This window comes from Dipodomys merriami, unplaced genomic scaffold (genome assembly GCF_024711535.1).
Source record: "Dipodomys merriami isolate MVZ:Mamm:240054 unplaced genomic scaffold, mDipMer1.0.p SCAF_429, whole genome shotgun sequence".
Taxonomy (NCBI): domain Eukaryota; kingdom Metazoa; phylum Chordata; class Mammalia; order Rodentia; family Heteromyidae; genus Dipodomys; species Dipodomys merriami.
Genome location: NW_027205926.1, coordinates 625,714 through 653,426, shown reverse-complemented (window position 1 = coordinate 653,426; position 27,713 = coordinate 625,714). Strand labels below are relative to the sequence as shown.

The window sequence follows — 27,713 nt, the reverse complement described above, 5'->3', positions numbered from 1 at the left end:
AGCCTTTGAAAATGGTCCTGTTCGTCCTAATGTGGGTAGAAATGAGACTAAACTATTTAATTCCCCTAGTAAAATTTCTCCAGCTTTTCATAAAGGAACCATGCTGTCTGTAGCTTTGTTCTTAACCATAACCAGGACTTCTTTTTCCCGTCTCCAAAATAGCCAGCAAAAAAATGAAAATAGTGCTGGAGGTATACCTCAAGTGGTAGAGCACCAACCTAGCCAGCTCTGGGTTGAAACCACAGCACTGTCTAAAGAAAGAGAGGATAAAAGAAGAATTTGAGAAGGCAGTGGTTCAACTTTTAAGTGTATTTATGCCAAATGGCAATGTTTAACTCTTTAAAGAAGTTGTCATTATAAACCCAGATTGTGCCACTGTGTCTTGCAGTTGTTTTATACTGACTATTATTTTCACTGGATGCCTGGGAAATTAATCACATGACCAAGACCTACTGACTAATAAAGGAGGATATCAAAAGGCAGAACAGTTTAAGTTTGTTTTTCCCTTTATGTGTTTTGTTTTTGATCTTTTGGGAAAGGGTCTTGCTATCTAGCCCAAGCCGGCCTTGAACTTGAGTCGTCCTGCTTCAGCCTCTAGAGTGTAGGCATTCCACGTATGTGCCCTGTCTTAGAGATTTATTTAAAGTTTTATTTGCTCAGATATTCATGCCCAAAGTGAAGCAATCAACTCATAAATATTTGCAGTCTAAGACATTATCCGATGCCTATTGTTTAAATTACCTACATGCATTTTGTTTGGAAAAGTTACTGAAACTAAAGTAATGGAATAGCTGTAGTAATAGGTACAAATTTTTCTGAAAATATGGCATGTAATGTTTGTCATACTTTTGAAGGATCTCCTCAAAATACACTTAATATTTTGATCTTATTTATTTCCAGAAGGCTGAAGAACTTCTATTTACAAACACATAAGCCAAGGTAATTTATAAATGAGTGTTTACTAAGACCTACTATCAGTACTTAAAATACAGTTTGGTATTCTTTATTTTGGTTTCAGGTTGTGCTTTGTTTGAAGGGATAATCAAACATCTTTCAGTATTTTCAATAAACTTTGGAAATGTTTGTAAAAATAAATAAATAAATAAATAAATAAATAACCTACATGCAACTCTGAAGATTCAGCGCATGACCTCGCATCTCGACCAGGGAATGGTGTGTTCTGTCACCTGCGTTGTCTCTGTTATTTTTGTCTTCGCAACAGAATTACCCATTCCAGAGAGCAGAGGGAGTTGGTGTTACCATTAAGTTGAATGATTCTCTAACTTTGCCTGAATGAGTCATGAGAATTCTACCTTTGTGGTCCTAGAAAATGGGCAGATGTATATCCAGAAGAAACCAACCATGTACCCGCCCTGGGACAGCACCTTCGACGCCCATATTAACAAGGGAAGAGTGATGCAGATCATTGTGAAAGGCAAAAATGTGGACCTCATTTCAGAAACTACAGTAGAGCTCTACTCGCTGGCCGAGAGATGCAGGAAGAACAATGGGAGGACAGAGCTATGGGTAAGAGTTGGATCAAATCTATTCACCTTGCTGTTAGCCAGCTCCAAGTTTCTGTCAGGATTTCCCAGGCCTGGGGTAAACGCATACACTTCCTCCTTAGTGATTAGTGATGATAATGACAATTTATTATGAGCTTCAAAATGTATAAATATATTCAGGTCTCTCTGGTGCTTACATAACAGTAGAGAAGGCTATGAAAATCTGTGGTTGATCTTTCACTGTTAAGTTTGGAAATATCAAAAGTTCCTCTTGAAGGAGAGAAACTATTTTCAAGATATCTGATTGCGAGAGGCTAGCAGACAGACCTCTTTCAAGTTTGTCTATCAATGCTTTTAAGCCATAATGGAGTTAAATAGCTTACGCTGTACCAAAAACATCGTCCACAACTCATGCTTAGCACACCACTCTTGCAAATCTAGGTTATAACTGTTGGGGTAGCAGATGTTTAGAAATATTAAAGGGAGGAGTAAAACACAGGTGCATTAAAAAATGCTAATACAAACTTCTAAGGACACCAAATGAAATAAAAGTGTATCCATAAAATCTGCCTTTACGTGATCTGAAACCCAGAAAACATTTTACTAATGTGTATATCATTTATGCCAAAGGTGAGGATCTTGCTTTTCCATTTCTTGCTTTACTATACCTCAGAATTTAGAAATCTACACAAAAGAGTTTCAGTTCTCAGGTTTCACAGGGGAATGAGAGAAGGCCAAAAACTACATTTTTGGTGTCCATTTTGGGTACACAAGAAAAAGTATTCTTTAGGAAAGTATACAAATTTTTGCTGGTGTAACTGATGTAATCTTTACAGACAGCTACAAGCCAAGGTTTTATTGAAGGTGGGTACATGTAGTTCAGAGGTTTCAATTGAGTGTTTCTGCTTTGAGCTTGGATAAAAGGATCCAGACTCCTCTAGATCAGCTGTTTAGGTGAGTCAGGAAAGGTTAAAGAACTGAATGATGCTACAGATGGTCATTTAGTGTTCAGGCAGCATTTGGATCCTTATTTAACCAATTCACCATCCTTTTCTGATTTTAAGCTGTAATTGTGGTGGGGTGTGGGGGAGAGGTCCTTAATTTATTTTTATCTTTATCTCAGATTATCTTAAACTAATAGTTTCCCCTTGCTTCTATTATAAACTGCTTTTTAAAAATTAATTCCTCCATTATAAATGGATTCTCTCAAACTTGCCTTTCATCTCCATCAACTATTCTGTGAGTAAGTAATGCATTGAGACTGAGCTCCTGCTTTGTTCAGGTCACCACTAAACTCATGGTTTTCTCCACTCCCAGAAGCAAGAGAAAAACATGTCTTTCTATGAGCATCGCTTTCCAGTAGTTGCATTGCCCCTGGCTTAGTTTCCTGCATCACTGCTGTATCCTGAATGTCGATAACACATTTCCTCACATCGTACTGATTGCACCACTGCAGTGAGGATCAGGCCCCGACTCCTCCCTCTTCTCTTTCTGTTTTTGCCTTCATTTCTATTGCTCGCTTCACAAATCTGCCAGCCATGATGTCTCCACTTGATACTGAAAACATCTCTCTACCCACTGATCTATAAAGCTTACATGAGAACTTACAGGTAGCCAACCAGTCAGAGTTTATCATAAAACTGTAATCCTAAAATGGGATTGCTATTATGTCAGTTTCTCAGACATCTTGGGAGGCTTAGCATTTTATATAAGGTCACATGGGTAGGAAATTATTTAACTGCAATTCAAATTCAACTCTAGGTTTAAAAGCACATCTTGCTAGCTCTCATTTATTTCAGCTAATCCATGAATGCGATGATAAATCATGCCTTTGATTCGCCTCTTTTCTTACTCATTTTAGTCCACTAATGTTGTGTGTATATATGACATATAAATATATATGATATATAAATATACACACATATATATTAATGCTAGTGATTTGTTAGTGAATGAATGTCCTCTGAGCTTTGTCCTGTTCTCCAATATATGTCACATTACATAAGATCCTGAATCAACTCCTAACATGGCACTTTGTTCTGATCCCTTCTATATAACTTATATATATATATATATATATATATATATATATATATATATATATGTATATGTTATGCTCACATATATAAGCATATATGCATATATGTATATATACTTAATATACTCATATACTTATGTATAAGCTTATATACTTATATTCATATATACTGATTGTATACATTTTATTATTTTATTTTTTTTTGGGGGGGGGTCCGGTTGCAGGGCCTGAACTCTGGGCCTGGGCGCTGTCCCTCAGCTCTTCAGCTCAAGGCTAGCGCTCTACCACTTGAGCCACAGCACCACTTCCGGCTTTTTTCTTTGTGCTTATGTGGTGCTGAGGAATCGAACCCAGGGCCTCAGGCATGCAAGGCAAGTGCTCTACCACTGAGTCACCTTCCCAGCCCAATTGTATACATTTTATACATACTATGTATATGTATGCAACATATGTGTGTGTATATATATATATATATATATATATATTCTTTTATCAGACCCATCTAATTAGAATCCCTTTCATAGAGCATCTGGAATATTCCCAAGGAAATGTTTGTCTCTCTGAAAGCAAAGACTACTCTCCTATCTAACCTGGGTTTGCATCCAATGGGAAAAGCAGGAGGGTCATGGGTCTCTCAAAGCAGAATTTCTCTTTTCAAAAGCCCTACTTTGTCCTCTGGGAGCTAGTCCTGATGGCTGTTTACTTCTGTCGGTGATGAAACTCAGGATCTGTACTCTTGGAGCTCTTCAGATAAACAGTGTCACACAGGATGAAAACCAAATAGCATGTGTCTTTGAATTTTGCCTCTACTTATGCAAAGTTTCCTCCCCAAGGGGAGTGGGTAACTTGTTGAGGTGGTTTCCTACAAAAAGCCTGTATTCAGGGGTGCTGCACGGCTCAGACGATGACAAGTGAAGGAAAGCATCGATGGTTTCTTCCCTGACCCCTCACCCCGTGGCTGGTGATGACGTCACCAAGCTCAGGGCTGCCGTCACATCCTGACTGATATTTCTCTCCCTCTCTCCCCTAGCTAGAGCTGAAACCTCAAGGCCGAATGCTCATGAATGCAAGATACTTTCTGGAAATGAGTGGCAAGTGACAGTTCTTTTTCCTGTTTGGGGGTGGGAAGGGCACTGACTCTCATTCAAGAGTAACTTGTTTCACTGTTGCAAGGAGAAAAAAGCAGCACAAGGAACTTTATTAAAATTTCCAGTAGTGTACAGACATGAATTGGACATAGTTATCTGGGCCAGACAGACATAAAAGAAAAAGAAACAGAAATAATTGAATTTAGAAATTAAATAGAAATTACAACTAGAAATGAAAAAAAAAATAAAAATAAAGCACAAATGTTGATGGGGCTCACACCAAACTGCTCAGAAGGCTGACATCTGAAGGATCAAGTTCTTAAGACCAGCCTAGGCAGAAACGTCCTTGAGACTTCATCTTCAAATAGCCAGCAAAAAGCATGTATGGAAGCATGGCCCAAGTGGTAGAATGTCAATGCAGTAAGCAACACTAGTAAGAGTTTTGAGACCTTGCGTTTAAACCCCAGTATCACCAAATAAATAAATATAATAGAAATGTAAATATAAAACATTTACATCATTTATTTTTTAATTGGGTGAACTCATGCCTGGTGCTTTTAAGTCTCTGTTTTAGTTTAGGAATTTAAGTAAAATGATAATGTGTTGCTATGTATGCATACATATGTGCACATATATACAAATATTCACATACATACAGACACACATACATACACTAAAATATATTTTTTTCAGAACAAATATTACACTATTACTAAAACAAATAAGAAACTAACAATAAATTCTCCACAAATCTACTGGCATAATGCTAGAGTTGAAAATTAGTCACCTCATATCCTTTCAGGAACAACAAAGCATAAGGAAGCCCACTACTAAAAGAGTTTAGGTTCCGTGTACTGTATAGACTTTAGTCACAGAAGCTAATTTACTAGAATTGTGTGTTGGATGCCTTTGAGAGTCTGTCAGTGCTGTTTAAATGGATATGGACCAAAATCATCAAATTCTACACTGCAGAGTGAACTTGGGAACTCCCTGATGCTAGACTGCTTTGATTTTCCTTCTTCCTAAATTTGTTTTCCTACAGGTTGAATATTGCTTACCCCAAATGGTTGATATCAGAATTTCTGATTTAGTTGACTGTGCATTTGGGAATATCTAAGCATCCATAATGAGATATGAGATACCTTGAGAGATTGAATTTTCTAATGTTTGATGTATATCTCATGCCCATAGCCTGAAGATAATTTTATATATTTTAAGTAAATTTGTCCATGAAGCAATTTTCTGGCATGGAATTTTACACTTGTTGCAGTCTGTCAGTGCTCATAAAGTTTCAGACTTGTGTTAAGCACTGGGGCCTCATCTCTGTAACTCAGAAAGCTGAGATCCAGAGGATCAGGGTTCAAACCAGCCCAGGCAGAAAATCCAAGAGATTCCATTGCCAGTTAACCAGCAAAAAAGGGACTTAAGAGGCATGGCCCAAGTGATAGTGCCAGCCAAGCAAACACGAGACCCTGAGTTCAAATGTTGGTACTGACAAGAAAAATGAAAAAAGTTTTGGATTTTTTATTTTAGAGTTTGGAATTAGCCATGTTCAACCCTTGAGTTTTCGCTCAGATTTACATTGCTTCTTCAAAACACATCTAGTTCTTTATGTGTCCAGTTACAGTGAAAGCAATATTATGGGACAATAAGGGAAACCTTGAACACTCACCAGGTTCTAGATGATTGAGTCATAGCTACTCATGCTTTCTGTGTGATAACAATGTATGATCGCTATGTTTCTCTCTCAAAGGGAGCCTTGTACTTTTACAGACAGGCTGAATTTCTTATAGGCTAAATAATGTAATACAAGGGGTTTGTTTCAAAATAATTTATTGGTACAGGATAGAGAAAGTAGATAAGGTTCTAGTAGAAGACAATGGCTCTGAGTTGATTGTTGTTGAAGCTGAATAGTTAACATTTGAAAACTGATCTTAATATTTCATCAGATTTGTGCATATTTCAATTTTTCCATAAATAAAACTTTCAAAGAAAGAAAAAGAAATGAGCTGAGCACTGGTGACTCACAACTGTAATCCTAGCTACTCAAGAGGTTGAGATCTGAGAATCAGAGTTCAAAGCCAGTCTCAGCAGGAAATTCTGTGAGACTCTTCTCGCAAAAAGCCCAAAGTGGAGCTGTGGCTCAGGTGGTAGAGAGGCTGGCCTTTGGCAAAAAAAAGCTGAGCTAGCTCTTAAAATGTGTTCACTAGGAAAATAAAAAGTGTGAAAGATGGTGTGGAAAGAGAAGGCAAGAGAAAAGGGAAGTTTAAGGAAATTTAAACTTGAATAACATTGAAGATAATATCCTGTCTCCTGAATCCCTCCATGGAAGGTTCAACAATAGGGTTAATACCTTAGCTCTCCATACACAGATTACTCCAGTCTTGTCCTTGAAAAATCTGCCCTTGACAAAACTGTTATCTCTTTTCTTAAGAAGATTTATATTGTGAAAATACTGTACAGAGGGGTTACAGTTACATGAGCAAGGTAATGAGTATATTTCCTATGGAGCACTGTTGGTTCTTCCTTTGTTTTTCCCCTACCATCCCTTCCCTCCCACCTCCACAACTACACTCCTCCTTCTCTTTCCCCCCCTCCCCACCTAAACTGCAAAGCTCATTTTTTCTTTTTTCTTTTTTTTTGGGGGGGGGGTCCGGTCCTGGGGCCTGAACTCTAGGCCTGGCCACTGTCCCTCAGCTCTTCAGCTCAAGGCTAGCACTCTACCACTTGAGCCACAGCGCCACTTCCGGCTTTTTTCTTTTTTTGCTTATGTGGTGCTGAGGAATTGAACCCAGGGCCTCATGCATGCAAGGCAAGCACTCTACCAATGAGCCACCTTCCCAGCCCCATTTTTTCAACATAGTGTCTTCTACATCTCATTGTTGCAATGGGTTCAGCCTGTATCCCTATTTAAACATTTTGTTTTTTCCCTCCCCCTCCCCAAATTATACCAACATTAAATACAGTGAAAACAGGGGTTATACTGTGGGGGAGGGACATACAAAGCAACAAAAAAAATCACATGGTACCTTATAAATACATTAGAAACAATATCAAGGAAGAAAAAAACACTTGTGTCCCTATCTTGGGGTTCATTTTGCTTAAACTTCATCTTATCTGGTCATGTGTATATAGCTTTTGACCTTTTCTACTTGTACCAGACATATACTAGTTATTGCAAATAAGGGAAACCATGGGACCTATGTTTCTTTGGGCTTATTGCAGCATTATTTACATAGCTATGATATGGAACCAACCCAGATGCCCCTCAGTAGATGAATAGATCAAGAAAATGTGATATATACATATATATCACTATATATATATATATATATATATATATATATATATATATATCACATTCTATGCCTCCATCAGAAAGAGTGACATCACTCCATTTGTTAGGAAATACAAAGACTTGGGAAAAAACTGTTATCTCTTGCTCCCTCTCCCACTATAGATGATCTGACCTCAAAATTTTCATTCCCCACTCTTGTTCTCCACAGCCTGGCTAGAAAAGGCTACTCCTCTGAGTCTTTTACAGGTGCAAGGTTGTGTTCTCATATTTCAGATTCATATAATTTGACTTCAGAGTTGACCCCTCTCCAACTGGATTTCTCATACATACTTTAAATGTTGTTCACTGTAAATTACAAAATGTAAAGTGTCTATTTTCAGCCATAAATCTGCCATCTATACTCATGATCTTAGTTAATTATGAATTTTCCTATAAAACATGGAAGTTTTATAGCCTCCTGAACCTCCACCTCCCACTTCAATAATTGGTCCTCGTTGCCAATATTGTTCAATTTTATCATCTCTTTACTTTGTTCCTTCTCATTGTATCCCAGTCATTCACCTATGCAGATGCTATAATGTATATTTCCCAGGCTTGACCCTCACCATACCAGTGCCTCTGTGACAGAGGCAAATCTCTGTCCTCAAATGTGCAGAGTGACCTGGTACTTGTACCAAGCGCCAGTGGATGTGAATGACCACTGAGCTTTTCTGCTGCACTCTCTCCACTCTGACAATTCTTAACTTTTTCAGGACCTCTCAGTCTCATCCTAAGGACTCATCTCTCTATCCTTGCTGATTGTCTTCTACCTAGAGAGAACATCTTCTTTTGCCTGCCATACCTCCTCCCACACATTAGTAGGCACTATTCATCGTTCAGGATCAGCTCAGAAACCATCTCTACCAATCTCTTCTTCATAGAGTTTTTGTTCCCAACTTCCCTTACCTTAGCTGGTACAGTTTCCTTACCTCCATAGCCCAGTGACATCTGATGAATATATGTATTCTGAAATGCATTGCATTCTCAATTCCTTTCAGAATAGCGATGGTCAAAACACATCTTACTTTTTTGTTTTTAACCAAGTTGCAGGTTAGGCATTTTGAAAGAGAACAGTAAGTTTGTATTGGACCATTCCTTTGTACTCCCCAGGACAGTTAGCAGTTTCCTTTTGATGCCCATACAATAGCTTTTCCAAATTTTCTTTTGGTGCCCATCCTTCTAGAATTCTGACGATGTCTTTTTGTGTGTGTGTGAAAATACCATACAGAGGGGTTACAATTACATGGGCAAGGTAATGAGTACATTTCTTATCAAGCATTGTTGCCTCTTCCTTTGTTTCCCCTTACCATCCCTTCACATCTCCCTCACCACCCCCCAACAGTATCTTTCTTATTGTTCTCCTTCTTAGAATTTGACCCTGGCTCCGTACAATTGATAGAGACTTCAACCTGCACTTTAGAGTGCAGCTGTTTCTTTGTACATGCTTGCCCTCCTTGCTCCTGTGCCCTCAAAGAAAACCTTCCTGCTTTCTTCAACTCAGGCCTCTCATCCCCAGAAGCCCTCTTTCATCAACTCACTTCCTCTCTAATCTAGTATCCCTGCTGACTGTGGTTTCCTTTGCATTGCCAAGACATGCTGTATTAAGGCCTCTTCCCCTATTTTGAATAAACTCTCTTTTTAACCTTCTTACTGACCTCCTTTTTACTTTTTTTTCCTGTAATATTTCTTGGAGACATAGCATTAGTCATAATGACTATGTATTAGTCCCTTTTTTCACTAAGGTTTTAATTCTTCAATCTTAAGAGTCTGGTTTACAGTGAGATCAGTTTTCTGAAGTGGCTTCCTCCAAGTATATCAGCCTTCTATACAAGTTCCTTTTTCTGATCCTTCATCTTCCTTGATACCACACAATGCTGAGGGCCACATTCTCTGGGGGCTTGTCTGATATGATAGTTTCCATTTTTCCTCTTATTTTTTGTGCCAGTGTAGGAGCTTGAACTCAGGCTAAGAATCTCATGACCTTTCCTGCCCAGGCTGGCTTCAAACCATGATCCTCAATCACAGCCTCCTGAGTAGCTAGGATTATAAGTGTAGACCATAGGCACCCAACTTCCCCTTAATTTTTTAGCTGCTTCTCTTTGGTCTCTTTTTAGCAAGTCCTTTTCCTACTTCCTAAAAATATTTGTGTCCTTGTGTCTACTCTACATTGTCATACACTGCCTCTTGTACTTAGCTGCTCTTCCTGAATATGCTGTTTTGCCCTGGGTGACCATAGAGGCTCAAGAGTTAGGAATAATATCTAAGATTTCTTCAGAATGCTCAATTACTTCAGAGCTTTGCAGAAACACTTATATTTTGACTGACTGTAAACAGGTGACCCTTCAATTAAATGATTTTTGGTAATATTTGGAGTCATTGGTACAAAGTAAATAACCAAACATCTTTTTAAACCAATGGCTTTATTCAAGCCAACAAATAGAAGAGCAAATTATTTCAGAAATACAATACCAAAATTTTTTTAATTTGTGTTCTTATGTATTTACTCTCTTATGATGATTAAAATGGTTAGAGATTTTTAAAAATCAGAGGAAAGAGCAAGCAAGGAAACAAATTCATTTCTAAACCTTCTTAATATTTTTAAATTTTAAAGCAGTCTAATATATACAAACACACTATGTAGAATTTACAGTCATATATTTATACCTTATTTCATTTCATTGTGTCTTGATCAAACCAAAAATGAATCAGATCTTACTAGGAAGTGACATACTGTAACAATCACAAATTGAAAATAGATCTGCCAAAACTGATAGGAGGCTCTATGACCTTCATTTAACACCTCATCTACCAAAGCCAGCTTATTTCTGCCTAGGTCCAACTACAATAACCTGACTTACATAGCTTTAAAGTACTAGACAAAAAATGACAGCATATCCACAGAACTGTCTAGAGAATTATTGGGAATTCCCTCTATCTTGGAGTATAGAGAAGATGTCAGGTCTAAACTGTATCTTGAAACTGGGCTGGGTATCTATGGGAGAGAATTCCACCTGCACAGTCTCTCTTTTGTCTAGTAAGTTTCTAGCCCAGACATTGTCAGGAATGGGAAAATATGGCACATTAGCAAAGGTATTTGCATTGCTAGACCTCCGCCAGGGCATAGCCATAATGAAAGTTTCAATATTGTTAACATTTTATACCTTTTTTTGTCATTCATGGGGCTTAAACTCAGGGCTTTGGTGATGTCTCTGAGCTTTTGTGCTCAAGGCTAGCACTCTACCCACCTTGAGCCACAGCGTCACTTCCTGTTTTGTGGTTGTTAATTGAAGATAAGAGTTGCACAGACTTTCCTGCCTGGGCTGGCTTTGAACCACAATCCTCAGATCTGAACCCCCTGAGTAGCTAGGATTGCAAACATGAACCACTGGCATCCAGCTAACATTTTTTACTTTTAAGACACAATAGACTTTTATTCTTCACTAAACTTCTAGATGTTATATATACAAAAAAAAAAGAGTAAGTGATTCAAAAATCTTTAAGAAATTACAAAAGTATGATTCTATTCATTACAATGATTGCATTTATAATCCTTTATTCAGGCACGGTCATGAGTTTGTGGGATTTTTTTTTCTTTACTGTTTATTATGCTATACCCTCTTACGTGATCAGACTCTTTAACCATGATTACCTTGCCATTTTTTGCTCTTTGGGGTCCTATGTGTTAGCTGGTCATTCTCAGAACTCTACCATCTTAGAATTCTTTGGACTTTTTGGGAAACCTAATCTGGGGATAGGTCACTGTAAACACTAAGTATCCAAAGTACCATCACCAACATCCATGAGCTCAAGGTAGACGGAGTCCATGTGAGTTTGATGAACTGATATAGATGACTAGGTAATACACAAGATAACGTACATACTTCTTTCCAAGTCTAGTGATCTCTTAATTTATTGGACCTTTCCACACTGACCAGAACAGAGCAACTTCCCCGAATTCTTTTGCTTACACACATAGCACAATTCAATCTGTCTAAACAGATTAAGTCTGTACCCAATTTGCTGTCAATCACAGCAGTATTCTTCCTAATTCCAGCTAAACCGAAAAAAGTTCTGATTTCCGGTTTTAAAAGCAGAAAGACCACTCAAAGAGGAATGGAAGGATGGAAGCAGCAATTCAACTTCGTTTCAATCCTCTGATAACAGACCCTAAAATAATTCCATACTGTAGACTCAAGGAAAGAAACCTAGCATCTTACCCACACGGCTAAGTCCTGGCAATTTCACTAGTGCTCAGTGCTAGTTTTATAGTTACCCTCCCCCCGCCAAAACAAAATGCCAGACAGAGTAAGTGATTCAAAACTGTTTGGATTCACTTCTGTCCACTTCTGTTCCTCACCCAGCTTTCACCCTTCCCTCTTGAGCTGAGCTTGTCGCATCCCAGAGCTTCACTTTGCTGTGTTTTCACCCTGCAGACCCAAAGGACATGAGTGAATTTGAGACCGAAGGCTTCTTCTCACTGCACCACCGCCGAGGGGCCATCAAACAAGCCAAAGTCCACCACGTCAAGTGTCACGAGTTCACTGCCACCTTTTTCCCACAACCCACATTTTGCTCTGTCTGCCATGAGTTTGTCTGGTACGGTTAACTGCAGTGTTCTGCTACAAGCTCTGGGTTGGGTATTTTGTCCCATTTTGTCTTAATCTATCAAGTGTGGCATGCTGGGAAACAACAACCGTACAGGGACTGCCAAGATCTGAGGGGTGTGACTTTAACACAAAGTGGCTCTTGTGGATCCAACTCCACTCAGGCTCAAGGTCTGTCTTAGTTAACATTCACTGTGGCAAAGAACCTGGGACACTCAATGGGAAGGTTTACATTGGCTCACAAAGAGATTTTAGTGTATCACTGCTTTATCTTGCTGCTTTGTCCTACCTATGGCAAGGCAGAATATCATGGCAAGGAGTGCAGGACCGAGAAGAACTGCCCATCTCATGGTGGACAGGAAGCAAAGAGGGAGAGAGGAAAGGGGAGAGGGAGATGGAGATGGAGAAGGAGAAGTAAATGGAGAGAGGGATACAGGGAGAGACTGATATCCCCTTCAAAATCACTTTCTCAGTGACATCCATTCTAATGACACCACAACTCAGAACCGAGCCTTTGGAGGACATTTCAGATCCCAACCATAACAAAATCCAAAGGATTTTTAATTTCTGACTAAATGAGAGGCTGCTAGGGATGAGAGGAAAGAACCCAAAGAGGCAGTACCTCCTGTTAACCATGCTTCTATGATTTTACAGTCAAAACTTCCTCTGCCTCACCATCCCCACTGCACTGTTTGCAACAGATGGCATTTTCCCATTGGAATGAGTAATTTCAATGAGACCCTAGGGTGTCTTCACCTCAGAGATCAGCTGAAGCATCAGTAACCACATAACCAAGGTGATGAGAGACTGGAGATTGAATTCACTCCAGTTTCTGGTCTCAGCATCTGTGCCTGCCAGGAGATGCTCTTCTCCCTGGGCACCAGAATCAGTTCATGTACAAGTCCTAATTTACCAGCAAATCCACGAGTCACATAGATTTGGGTGGGTTTTCATTAACCTAATCACTTGAACTGCTTTCATTTTTCATATGACTGTTGGTCTGGAATCTGCCTTCACACTGAGCTTTGTTGGTTGCAAATGTTCTCAGACAGACAGAGGAAACAAAATGTGTTACACACATCATTGTCTATACATTAGCAAAGGGTATATGAGAAGTGATGCATTTTCTTTTATGATTAATACTTTTTTATTTTAAAAATAGTGTACAGAAGGGTTACTGTTACATGAGTAAGGTCATGAGTACATTTCTTATTGAGCATTGTTACCTCCTCCTTTGTTAGTGATGCATTTTCAAGTGAGATGATGATTTGGGTTTTAAATTTAGGACATGGAAATTGACTGCTAAGAGCCTCTGGTGAATTTTGGTCAAGCATTGATCCCATACCTGCTTACAAAATATAAGAATGAAAGGGAAGTCAACATCTCCTTGTTTATTGTCACACTTTTCACAAAAGCAACTTAAAACTTAGAAACTACTCTGGGCAGATAATGTATGGGAGTGCTATCATCAAATTAATCAGAGAAACGTGTTGGCTTTAGGAAACCATGAGATCTTGCTTATCTCTAAAATGGGGGGGGGGGGGTTAAGTAGTTGCACAAAGAGGTTCCAATTCCACGAATCAGGCTGTAAGTACCATACATCTTTTTTTTTTTTAAATTGTATTTTATTTTATTTGAGAACATACTATACAAAGGGGCTACAATTACATGGGCAGGATAATGGATACATTTCTTACCAAGCATTGCAGCCTCCTCCTTTGTTTACCCTTCACTTAGTACCATACATCTTGATGGATGTCACCCCTTCCATCTTTCTCCCTCATTTTCCCTCTTCCCATCCCTACCCTCAGTCTAAAATATTTTTGTCCTGATGTTCACCTGACCAACCAAATAAATCATGTCTGTGCTCTGTGCTCTGTTACAGGGGTCTGAACAAACAGGGCTACCAGTGTCGACGTAAGTAAAACGGACTTCTCTTGTATTGCCATTCTGCTTCCCATTCAGCTGCTCCTTCACTCCTGCAGATCTTAAGTTGCCATTGTCCCTTTTCAGAATGCAATGCAGCAATTCACAAGAAGTGCATCGATAAAGTGATAGCGAAGTGCACAGGATCAGCTATCAATAGCCGAGAAACTATGGTACGTACCTAACCACATTCTTCTCTTTATCCTATACCTGGTTTAATCTTGACATTTAATTTTATGGTTCATGATTTTAATAATGCCTACACTTAAATGTGTAGCCTTATCAATGAATGTCAATCTAAGAACTCTTTTCGGTAATGATATTGATTGAATTATCAAAACTAGGAAATAAATAAAAAATACAAATATGAATTTTAATTTCCAAGAGAAAAAGGTGTACTTTCCAGAGCCGAGGTGGGGGAGGGGTGGGAAGGGAGGTAATAAAACCAACATGGCTTTTTCCAGAAAGCCTACTTAGATAGTTGGTTATAAATAAATACATCTTGTAGGATCTACAGCTAGAGCACTAGACACTATGGTGAAAATGAACTGTACAACTTGTAGATGGGGACAGGAGAGAGCCAGGGAAAGGGTTCAAAAAGAAATGTACTCTGCATCTGACTTACGTAACTATAATCCATCTGTACGTCACCTTTACAATAAAAATTAAAATGCATTAAAAAGACTAAATAAGGCAATTACAAAATACAAGAGACATAAGCATTTTGTAAATTAGCACAAGATCCTGACAGAAAGATAATCCATATGTCAAGAAGCAAATATTCCTTTCAGAATGAATGCCAAGGTGTAGTGTAAAGACGGGTTAGATTTTTACCTCATATAAGAGGGAAACTGAGATAAGAAAGTCATTATGAAATGTTTTGATTTTCTTCTTCTATCCTTTTCTTATTCATCCAACATATATTCATTGTGTACCTAGCATAGAAAGCATTCGACTATGAAAGATGTATAGCCCAGAACAAAGCAAAATCATTCTCATCCTCCTGGAAATTGCAACTTGGGAAAACAAAACAATTTGAGTCTTGATTGTCTTAAATGTTATGAAGAAAGCAAATACGTAGCGGAGACAAGATGCTTGTTCTAGAGGAGGTGTTTAGAACATCTTCCATGAAGTACTCTTCTGGATGGAGAGAGAAAAGGCTATCTTTCTACCAAAGCAGGAAGGGCAGTTTCATTTGTTTAAATGGGAGCAATGTTTTTCTTAACTCCCATTGGATCAATGTCCCTCCCTTATCCCTTCTTTCTGGAATGATCCCTGGCTATGTTGATGGACAAATGCAGATGGTATGTTTGTCCTTACCTGGACAGGACCCTTGGCCCTGGCGCTCAGTCTTCTTCAGGCACTAGACGGTCCAACAGCGTCTGTGATGGATTCCACACTCGTGCTGCCCATGTGTAAATGACAGCTTTCTGTTCACAATGCTCAAGTGTTTGTGAGGATACTAGAAAGCTGGGAGCCAGGGATGGGCACAGGGTCACACACCTACTGCTTTTCTTCCAGTTCCACAAGGAGAGATTCAAGATCGACATGCCACACCGCTTCAAAGTCTACAACTACAAGAGCCCAACGTTCTGTGAGCACTGTGGGACGTTGCTGTGGGGCCTGGCGAGGCAGGGGCTCAAGTGTGATGGTGAGTCCTGTGTAGCCCGGAGCAGCATGGTGGGGGGTGGAGGGGGTGGGGGTGATGAGCAGGGACAATGTCCACACCAGCCTGGCAAACCTGGGATGAAGCATGCCAGCCTCCTGACACCGTATGCCACTGGGACTCTTCTCTTTCCACTCCAAAATGCCCTTCTCCTTACATCCCAGAGAAGGCAGGAACAGCCCAGTGTTGACCAGGGGATCAAAAGTTTGCCCCTATGACCTTAGGTTCTACCAACACAATCTTGGGGATTAATGAAGTCAGCCTTTCTGTTCTACCTCACTCATCTTCCCAGAACTCCATTCCACTCTGACCCAAACTGCTCTCTCCTTGGTGGGTTCTGAACCTAGAATGTCTGCCCATGGTTTAACATAGAGCCCAGGATGGGGCCAGAGTCCAACCCCTGGGAACCGGTTTCCCTTGCCTGTTTTTTTCTTGGGACTGGAAAAATAGCAGAGCTGAGCTCATGCTACTATTGCTGGTGGCCACTCAGCCCTACCCTGAAAGAACAATTCAGTTTCCCTCCTGTTATCAAGGCATTCACCTTCAAAGACTGGAATGCTGTCTTGGTGGGATCAAAGAGTAAGCAGGAAAAATAATCCAACAAAAAATAGACAAACTGGACACCCATGGCTCATGCCCAGAATCTTAGCTACTCAGGAGGCTGAAATCTGTGGATCTTGATTCAGAGCCAGACAGGGAAAGCATCTAATTTCCAGTTAATCCGTGAAATGCTGGAAGTGGAGGTTTGGCTCAAGTGGTAGAGAACTAGTTATGGAAAAGCCCAGAGAGAAAACAAAGCTCCAAATTCAAGCCCCAGTACACACACACACACACACACACACACACACACACACACACACACACACACACACACACACACACACACACACAATAGACCTTTGCCTTCTGGGTAAAAGAAAGAGCAGGTGCAGGGCCTAGTTGATAAAGTCAAACTCAGTTGATGAAGCCATAACACAGACATTTTATTTGCTACACTAAATCTATAAACCTTCTGTTTTTCTTTTTTGCAATCCTACTTTATGCCATGGACTACCTTTCCTTAAGTACTACAGCCACATGACTAAAGGTGAAAGACTCTGCCCTGTCTCTCCTTCCTTACCTGGACAGTGCTTGTGTACCTGGTGGAGCTCAGAGTGACATCCAAATGGAGGAAAGGGTTAGGGTCTACATCACTACCAAGGTGGCCACTGGTCATCGGTGAGAAACAACCTCCACAATCCCTTCATGCCCAAGAAAACAAAAACACTTGTCTACTTTTGTCCAAATACCTGTTCCTGAGCAAAATATGAATATGAAGGATACACTAAAGAATACCATTAACAGTTCATGGGGGGGAAAATGTCCAAGTATTCTAACTATACAAACAGCAACCAGAGCAACCAACTTCTCACTGGCCTGCGCACCTATTTAATAGTTAAGGCAGAGCTTAGAACTTCCCCGAAGATTCCTTAGCATTATTTCACATTCATCTGTAAAAATGTATTGTTCCGTTCTTTTCCCTTAACATTCTTTCCTTTCCATTCCATTCTCTCCCCCTTCTCCCTGTACCTTCTTTATTTCAAGTAGCTCCCCTCCCTTTCTTCTTTCACCCCCCTTCCCCTTTCTCCTCCCCTCCCTTTCCTTCCCCTTTTCATTTCCACTCTTACCTCTAATACCCCCCCAAACTTTCCCTGTCTTCTCCACTCTGCTGATCACCACCTGCCCTGCCCTCATCTGTTGATTCTTCTTGTCTTCTCCAGTTCTCTTCATCCCTTGTTCTTTGTCTCATTCTTGCCTGTTTCCTTATAAGTTAACTTCCTAGGTAGGGTCCCTTAGTTTTTACCCTGTCTTCTCTTTTCCTCTGTGACATTTCCCATGAAAATAGCCATCAGAAGGGACTATTTGAGCTCACAGAGATCCAGTTACCACCTCCTAGGTTAGTAACAAAGACTCGTGATGTTACCATGAGAGCAAGGGTCTTTCTTTCCTGACCATGCCCATCTAAGACAAGCGTAGATCTGGTTACCATTTTAAGAGCAAAGTAAAATGCCAGCCTAAGTAAAATGCCAATCTAGTTCTACCCACTCTTCGATAAGTGTCACACTTTGCACTGCAAGAATAAGTAAGAAAATCATGGCTCAGTCCATCCAAGACCTAAACCCTAGTAAATAGATTCAGTGTGACATAAGGATCATGCAGAATTCTGGACTCCATCATTAAAAAAACAAACATCATCTTTACTCTGCTAGAGATTTTGAATATATATAAAAGATTTTGCTTCCAATGCATCTTTGTGGCTATATCTATGCATATACACTGGGACTAATAATATGCTTATTTACATAGAAAATGTTATTTGATTTGCTTTATGATGAATTATCCAAAGAAGTAAGGGCTTGATAAAACTAAAAGTGAGGCTGGGCACCAGTGGCTCATGCTTATAATCCTAGCTACTCAGGAGGCTAAGATCTGAGGATCGCGGTTCGAAGCCAGCCTGAGCAGGAAAGTCCGTGAGACTCTCATCTCCAATTAACCAGCAAAAAGCCAGAAGTGGAGCTGTGTCTCAAGTGGTAGAGCGCCAGCCTTGAGTGAAAAAGTTAAGAGACAACACGCAGGCCATGAGTTCAAGCCTCAATATCGGCACAAAAAAACAAAAACAAACAAACAAAAAACTAAAGGTGAGAACTGTTAAAATATCACCTAGATATTTTAATGTGTATGTCACAGTTGTATTTGTGGAGCACCTACTCGGTTACACTCTCTGTTCTAGGCTCTCAGAACACAAATTACTAATAAGCTGATAAGATTTTAAAAGGGTGTATTTGACAGGCTTTTCTGCCTAATTCTATCACATTTAGTTTCATTAAGTAGAAGCAAGAGACTGGTTGCATTTCAATCCTCTAAGCTAGCGTCTGGAAATCTTTATGTGTTTGTTGTTGTTCATTGCAATGTTGATTTTTAAAAAAAAACAAACAAACATAATTTTGGGTTTTCTGAAAGGAATAATGAGATGTAATCGTTTTCACACTGACCGACAAGAACACCCATCCCTGTCTCCCCACTTCATCCAAGGAGGATATCAAGGTCACAGAAGTGGAAATTAGCCCTTTAGGCTGATCCATAAGGACTCAGAGCTACACTGTTTATATCGAGTGTGGCTTGGTGCTAGGAATCTTGCTCAAAAGCCCTTGGAGAGGAGGTGGCTGTGTATGGTCGTTAGTGTCTACTCACTGTGCAAGATAGGACCTTCTGCCTAGCACAGCCAGAGCGATTCCCACTTCTCTTTCTTTTCCTTTCCAAAGGAAAGAAAAGGGGAAAAAGGTCTTTTTTGACGTACAAGAGTGAAAGGAAACATGGGTCTCTTTTTCTGAGCTACTTTCTTTTTAAATTTTTCATTATCTTGAAGAAGTTGCACCCAATGTGTACAACTTAATGTGTACAAGGTATATTGATCAATGTCACCTCTTTAGTCATTCTCTCCATCCCCCCCAACCCCACCCCACACCCTCAGTTTTCCTAGCTCTATTTTCATATATTTACATAGAATATTATGACTGCATCCTCCCATCCCTCTTCATTCATCTGCCCCTCTTCTCCTCAATTTTTCCTGATACCCCAAATACCAGCTTCCTGGTATTTAGATCATTAGACAATAAGTTCATTGTTCAAAGGAATTACACCACTAGAATTCTCCCCTGCACATACCATACTTTAATGTTTTAATTAATGTGTGCATATATGCATATGATCCATATGACATGTTTACATATCATAGCTACTTTCTATAACTGTATCAGAGATGTAAATTTAAACCATTAACCCATAAGTGCAAGAAATACCATTTTCACTGGGTGCCAGTAGCTCATGCCTATAAATCCTAGCTACTCAAGAGGCTGAGATCTGAGGATCATGGTCCAAAGCCAGCCCAGGCAGAAAAGTCTGTGACACTCTTATCAACTCAGAAAAAGCCAGAAGTGGTGCTGAGGCTCAAGTGATAGAGTGCTAGCCTTGAGCACAAAGAGGCTCAGGGACAGCACCCAGGCTGTGAGTTCCAGCCCCAGGACTGGCAAAAACAAAAAACAACATCTAAGAAATACCAGTTTCTTTATTACCTTGAAATGCACTTCAATAGGATTCTAATGGTTACTGGGGGAGCATATGGACAAGACCTCCTGAGTGGCTAGGATTCACAGGTGGGAGCCACCAGCGCCCAGCTGGCATTGCATTTTGTGAACAGCTGCTGGAAAGGCATCCATTGACCAAAGTAGAGAAGCAAGCTGTAACCAAAGGAAAGGGTCTGTACAGGGCATCCACAGGGGGATGAGAAGGGCATATAGAAAGCTGTGCTGGGGCTGTATGAATCCCTGTAGCCAGCTGGAAAGAAGTCGATGTGGCTACCTTAAGGGCCTGTGTTTACAAACCATCAAGGATGTCAGATAGGAGGGAAAAGAGTATCAAGACTCAAATGTCCCTTCATTTTATGCTACTTTTTTTTTTGGTGGTGGTGTTCCAAAGAAAGGATTCAAAAAAAAAAGATTTTACTTTTTCCCTTCAAATGCATCTAGAATAAAATAAAATAAAATTTCCTGTGAATAACCAAAAGTCCCTGGGGTCTCTACCTACCCATACTCCCAGTTCTATTCACAAGAGACTCAGATTGTCCTGTTTCCCTACCAGCCTTGGCTCAAGGCTGTGCCCCACCCCACACCCCAGGTCCCTTTCCTTTCATCCAGTTCACCCTTACACACACACACACACACACACACACACACACACACACACACACACACACACACACACACACACACACACACACACACACACACACACACACACCATCCATTCTCAATTTCCATTCTGTAAACTGAGGCTTCAGCCTGGAAGATAGAATAGCCCCACATAGTTCGGGGAGGGAGAGAGCTCTCTCTTTATTCCAGTACTTTCTATAACCTTCAGAGAGACATAGCCCAACCCGGATGCATGCTGACCATAGACTTTCCTCCTGAGCCAAGAGACTCTGGTCCTACCCCAAGAGAATGCCATTTCCAAGCACAGGTGGGTTCTTTCCTCCTGCTCACTGCCCCCTTTCTTTCTTTCAGCATGTGGCATGAACGTCCACCACCGGTGCCAGACCAAAGTGGCCAACCTATGTGGCATAAACCAGAAGCTTATGGCTGAAGCACTGGCAATGATCGAAAGCACCCAGCAGGTAGGGAAGGTGTGGAGTTGGCAAACCCCCTATGTCACCTCAAATCTTTTGCTCTCTGGTCTGTAGCAGACTTACAGAATGTCAAGGAATGTAATTTTGAGCAGCTCCTTTGGGACCTCATTTGCATCTGCATGGCAATATCCTCCCCTTTGAGGCATTTGCTTATTAAATCCATGCATTTGTATTGTGTGGATCTTTAAGAAAACTTTTTTTTCTCTCTTTTTTTTTTTTTTTTTTTTTTTGCTTGTTTGGGGGGTTTTTGGTGTCAGTACTGGGGCTTGAATTCTCTTAGCTTTTTCCACTCGAGATTGGCACTCTGCCACTTAGCCAACAATTCTAGTTTCTGCTTCTTCATGGTTAATTGGAGATAAGAGGCTCCAGGACTTTCCTGTCTGCGCTGACTTCGAGCCATGATTCTCAGATCTCAACGTCCTGAGTAACCAGGTTTACAGGTGTGAGCCACAGGAGTGAGAGTTCTTAAATTATTTGTGAGATGAGGAAGGGCAGAATGACGTGAATTTATTAAAGTCACTGAGTATTTATTACTCATTTTATAACTGATAAGGACTATGTAATAGCTTGGGGAGAAATACTTACTTAATGGGTTTGTCTCCCATTTTTCCCTCAGAGTACTGAGTCCACGATGACTTTTACCTATGCCTTCATACTCCCTGAACTCCTGCCTCTAAGAACAAATCTTCTTTGAGGGTAGCTGTGGCCTATGGAAGTTATTTCTCCACTGACCAGTTCTTACTTGTTGTAGAATGACATCAAGAACATGAAAGATTTCAGTTGGTCCCAAAAAGTTTGAAGTAGTTGTATATTCTCCACTAGTGGCTTGGATACAAAAACTCTCAGGGGATAAGGAATTCAAAGGGTGTTGGACAAAGATGAGCTTTAATCATGCTGTGCATTGAGGAATCTTTAAGAGAAGTAGGAATTGAACTCAGAGCCTTGTACTTGCTTTATTAAGCCACACCTCTAGTCATTTTTTTAGATGTATCATGCTTTTAGACCAGACTGACCTCAGCTGGTAATCCTCCTACCTATGCTTCTCCTGTAGCTGGGATTGCACATGTCCAACACCAAGCCAAACTTGTTTACAGGCATACAGTCTTGCTAAGATTTTTGCCCAAGCTGACCTCAAACTGCAATCCCCCCGATCTTTACCTCCCAAGTAGCTGGGATTATAAGTGTGAGCCACTGCATAAGGCCTAAATTGAGGAATCTTAAATAGCTTTTGTCCCCAGAAACAGCAAACTGAGCTGTCCCACCCATGGCACACGGCTAGGCATCTGACTATCTGTCTGTTATCCAGGCTCGCTCCTTAAGAGATTCAGAACTCATCTTCCGAGAAGGTCCAGTCGAAATTGGTCTCCCATGTTCCATCCGAAGTGAAACAAGGCAACCAAACTTCCCTACCCCTGGAAAAAGAGGTAGCTGTCGAAATGGTCCACTGTCAATCAATGTCAATCACTACTTTTGATCAGCCTTAACCTTTGTTCTATGGATTTAAACTCTCAGTTCACCTGGTTCAATTGACAGCCCTTTCCTGTTTAAAGATTACAGATTCAGCCACTAACCAAGAGGCGGGGATTTCTCAGAAAGGAAATCAAACGACTATTCTTAGGAAATCTTTCTGGGGAAAGAGGGTGGGAGGAAGAATTGATCTGGAGGAAAAACTGCAAATCCTTCCTTAGAAAGTTATACTCTTACTTCCTGTCTGTATTAAATGGTATTGTAGAAAGGAATCTATCATAAAGTAAGATGGTCAGAAAATTACAGGAGTTGGACATATTCTGTACCTGAAAGACTTTTTTAAAGGAAATTTAAGGGTAGAAAAAAAGAATGGCCAGGCCCAATGCCCTAAACACATATCACACATCACACCCCTATTTTCCCCACAATTTGATTCTTGGACTTGAATTGTTTCAATATGCACTGTAAAATATCACTCTTGGAGTTAAGAAAGAATGTGAATGAATTTTTAAATGTAGAAGTAATGCAACAATATTATAATAATGTAACAATACTGTAATATGAAGAAAATTTCAAAAGTTTTTCTTTCGTTCTTTCATCAGTACCAAGATTTGAATTCAGGGCCTTGTGCTTACTAGACAAGTGCTCTACTACTTGAGCCATACCTCCAATCTCCTGCCAGAAAAAATAAAAAGTTTTTCTATATGGCTTCTGGCATTGGGCAAGAACTAAATGGGTATACAAAGTCTAAAAGTAAGGTTTAAATTAGATCTCAGAAGAACCAAGCAGTGAGGAAGATGGCATTTTAGACAAGATCAGCATAGCATCTTGAATTGAAGACTAATGAATAATGCAATTGCTCTCTGTAGCAATCTTCTGGATTTCACGTGTTCCCTACACCCATTTCTGGAGTGATTTATGGAAATTGGCACCACTGTTCCTGCCCCCCACCCCCCCCACCCATCCACCCACCCCCCACCTTCCCCTCCCCACCCTCCCCTCCCCACCCTATCCCTCCTAAGCCACACTGACAATTTAGAATCCTTTTTCTTCAAATTGGATTAAAATTTCTGTTGGTCCAAGATCTGATAGTATTAAAAGTATTTTTTTAAGTTCTTTAGTCTTTCCACGTCTTCAGATTGGATTAAACTTCCCAATTGCCTAGGCTCAGATAGTTCTAGAAAGGATTAAAAAGTTCCTTGTCTTTCATTGGTTACGATGTGGCCAGGCTCACAAATAAGAGAGGCCTTAACACTGCCTGACATACCACATTCGTTGTAGGTGCAGCCTCAGAATGGGGAGTGGGAAAGAGATGCTGATGGTAACTTCAGGAATGGCATTTAACCCCAACTTGTCATTTGCAGAGCCTCAAGGAATCTCCTGGGAGTCACCACTGGATGGGGCAGATAAAATAACGAGCCATCATCCACAATCTGAACTGAACATCGAAAAACCATCTCAGCAGATGAAACTGAAAATCGAGGATTTTATTCTGCACAAGATGTTGGGGAAAGGAAGTTTTGGTAAGGTACGTTAGTATACCGTAGAATTCTATGGACTAAACAGCAGAGACGGAAGATCAGTGCCCTGGGTGTGTGAGACTAAACTCTTGGGACTAGATGGTGTGGGAAAACAGGTCCAGAAATGCTGGGAGAAGCGATGGAGACATAGGGACGGTAGGGCCTTGGCAGCCTCTGCTTCCTGGGGTTCTTTGTCCCCCAAACCACTTGTGCTGAGGGTACGCCTGTACCCCACATACTCATGAGCTTGGTATCTTTGGGCATCAAAGACACAGAAAGATGCCTTGTCTACTTCTTGTTTCACACAGGCATTTTGTTGGTTTTGTTTTGTCTTCTATCGCCTCTTCTTCCAGCCTGGAGTATCCTTTTATAGCATCTGTATTTTTTTGTGTGTGTCTACCAGTTATCTTCAAGCTTGGGTTGGTTTGTTTAGGCTACTACCACAAAATACTGAGTGGCTTGAATGATAGATATTTAGTCTCACACAGCCCTGGAAGGCACAGGTCCAACTCAAGATGACTGCTAGGGTGGTTACTTCTGAAGCCTTTCTCCTGACCTTTTTTTTTCTTTTTAGTTTTTTAAATTTATTTTATTGTAAGGGTGATGTACAGAGGGGTTACAGTTACATACGGTAATGAGTACATTTCTTTTTGAAGAGTGTCACTCACTCATATTCTCCCACTTCCCCCACACCCACCTTCCCCCTGCCCCAAGTTATAAAGTTCATTTCCAACATAGTGTCTAGTGAGTCTCACTGTTGAGTTGGTTCACCCTTTGTCCCACCATTTCTGATTCCCCTACCCTTCCCCAAATCAGATAAACATATATACAAGACAAAGGTTACAGAAATCAAGAACAGTGACAACAGGGAACAAACCAAAGGAGAAAAAAGAAATGACTACAAACAATACAATTAAAAAACTCTTATATCCATTTCCTAGAGTTCATTTCCATAATGGTCATATGCACATGGCTTTTGAGCCATTGTGATCCTCTCCTAAGAACATCCTCCATTTTTCTCAGTGTGTTAATGCTTAGAGTGCTGTTGAATTGTGTCCAAATGTAATTATTTGTCTTTTACTATCCATTGGATTAACTTGTAGATTTATAGACATATTCTAGTTATTACAAATGAGAGAAACCATGCAGCTGTATTTCTTTGGGTCTGGCTACTTCACTTAATATAATTTTTTTCCAAGCTTTTCATTTCTTTATGAATGGGGCAATGACATTCTTTCTGGTGAAAGCAAAGAATTCCATTGTGTATATATACCACATTTTCTTGATCCATTTGTCCATTGAAGGGTATCTGGGTTTATTTCCATATTTTAGCAATGGTAAATAATGCTGCAATGAACATGGTTGTGCTGGTAGCATTAATGCAGACTGGTTTGTGGTCATTTGGGTAAATGCCCAGGAGTGGGGTTGCTGGGTCATAGGGGAGCTCTATGTTTAGTCTTTTGAGGACCCTTCATACTGCTTTACAGAGTGGTTGAACAAGTTTACATTCCCAGCAACAGTGTAGTAGCATTCCCTTTTAGCAACATCCCTGCCAGCATCTGTTATTATTCGTTTTCTTGATATGGCCATTCTAACTAGGATGAGGTGGAATCTCAATGTGGTTTTGATCTGCATTTCTTTGATCTGGCCAGAGATGTTAAACCTTTCTTCATGAGTCTATTAGCCATTTTTATTTCTTCTTTGGAGAAGTCTCTCTTTAAGTCTTTAGCTCACTTATTGATGGGGTTGTTGTTTCTTTGAGGATTTGTTTTTTTTGGGGGGGAGTGATTTTTTGAGTTCTAAGTATATTTTTTGATATGAGGCCCTTGTCTGATGTATAGCTAGTTAAGATCTCCCATTCTGTGGGCTTTCTATTTATCTTGCTGGTTATGTCCTTTGCCACACAGAAACTGTTCCATTTGATTTATCCAACCTTTCTTTGATTTGTTGTGTTTCTGTACCTTTACATAGAAAGTTTCAACTTGTGCCAAGGAGCCCTAATGTTTTCCCTATGCCTTCTTTTAATATGTCTGGGGTATCTGGTCTTACATTGAAGTTTTAATCCATTTGGAATTGATTCTGGTACACGGTGATATATGAGGATCTAACTTCAGTTTTCTGCACTGTTCTCTTCCATCCTGTGTTTTGGGTTCTCTTATCAAAGATAAAGTGGCCATAAATCTGTGGGTTCATTTCTGGGTCTTTGAATCTATTCCATTGGTCCTCAGACCTTTCATGTGCCTGTATCATCTGTTTTTTTTTTTTTTGGGTCCGGTCGTGGGGCCTGAACTCTGGGCCTGGGCGCTGTCCCTCAGCTCTTCAGCTCAAGGCTAGCACTCTACCACTATGAGCCACAGCGCCACTTCCGGCTTTTTTCTTTTTGCTTATGTGGTGCTGAGGAATCGAACCCAGGGCCTCGAGCATGCAAGGCCAGCGCTCTACCACTGAGCCACCTTCCCAGCCCTGTATCATCTGTTTTTATAACTACAACTTTGTAATAGAGTTTGAAGTTTGATATTGATATTCCTCCAGCACTGTTCTATCATGTGACCCCGGTCACTTGACTACTGTCATGGGATCCCATGTCACATGGTCCCCCAGTCACATGACCCCCAAGTCACATGACTCCATCACATGACCCCTGTCCATGAATTTGCTCATCCAAAGCCAACATCATGCTGAGCATCTGCTTATCAGACTTTGGCAGGAAACTTTACCCTGTTTATTGAATAATAAACTAAAATGCTACCAAGCAGCCAACATAGCTCTATGAGATTGTGCTCCAGTAAGTTTGGATTTAAACACCCAAAGCATTGCTTTTCCACAAAAATCTCCCTGCCCTGCACTCAGTGTCTAGCATCCACAAATTCTTTCAGCTCATTTCCACAATAATATGAACCACCACAGGCTCATTTGGTGTTAATCTGAGTGTAATAAGCAATTTTACAGGCCATCTTTATTATAATTTAGCAGCAATTAATGTCCAATTATAACCTGTTACCAAAAATTGAAAGCACATAATATAGATGGAAATTGCCTTTTCAGCTTCTTAGTTATGACTGGTTTTAGGATGTTTTACTGAAAGAAGCAATTACCAAAAGCGTACTTTTAATTGTTAATGAAATGTTTATCTTTCTGAGTTCCCATGTGAATTTCTACATTTGAACAAGGTTAATAAGAAAGACATTCAGTTAAACATACAAGCCTCATACAAGCCTCAGTAAATATCCCCAGGGCTGGCTTGAAACTCAGAGTTTCTCAACTAAATGTCCACAGCAGGATGCCCCTTTCCTCTGGGAACTGAGTCCTGCACACAGATAACAGTAGAGGAAGGACCAAAT

The 27,713-nt window shown here is 40.2% G+C and overlaps 1 protein-coding gene across 10 annotated transcripts in view; it reads left to right on the top strand.

The window, feature by feature from the left end:
- Positions 1–27,713, top strand: part of LOC138807721 (protein kinase C theta type) — an 84,591-nt gene that overhangs the window by 36,505 nt on the left and 20,373 nt on the right. For 8 of the 10 annotated variants that reach the window (XM_069993512.1, XM_069993508.1, XM_069993510.1 and 5 more), the window contains 9 exons: positions 1,328–1,527; positions 4,574–4,634; positions 12,402–12,564; positions 14,458–14,489; positions 14,586–14,671; positions 16,020–16,149; positions 21,264–21,373; positions 22,692–22,809; positions 24,217–24,380. In XM_069993512.1, the coding sequence (XP_069849613.1) occupies positions 1,328–1,527; positions 4,574–4,634; positions 12,402–12,564; positions 14,458–14,489; positions 14,586–14,671; positions 16,020–16,149; positions 21,264–21,373; positions 22,692–22,809; positions 24,217–24,380 (1,064 nt within the window). Of the gene's footprint in view, positions 1–884; positions 940–1,327; positions 1,528–4,573; positions 4,635–12,401; positions 12,565–14,457; positions 14,490–14,585; positions 14,672–16,019; positions 16,150–17,781; positions 18,101–21,263; positions 21,374–22,691; positions 22,810–24,216; positions 24,381–27,713 lie in introns of those variants that run through there. The other 2 variants (XM_069993517.1, XM_069993518.1) reach the window with 2 other exon arrangements.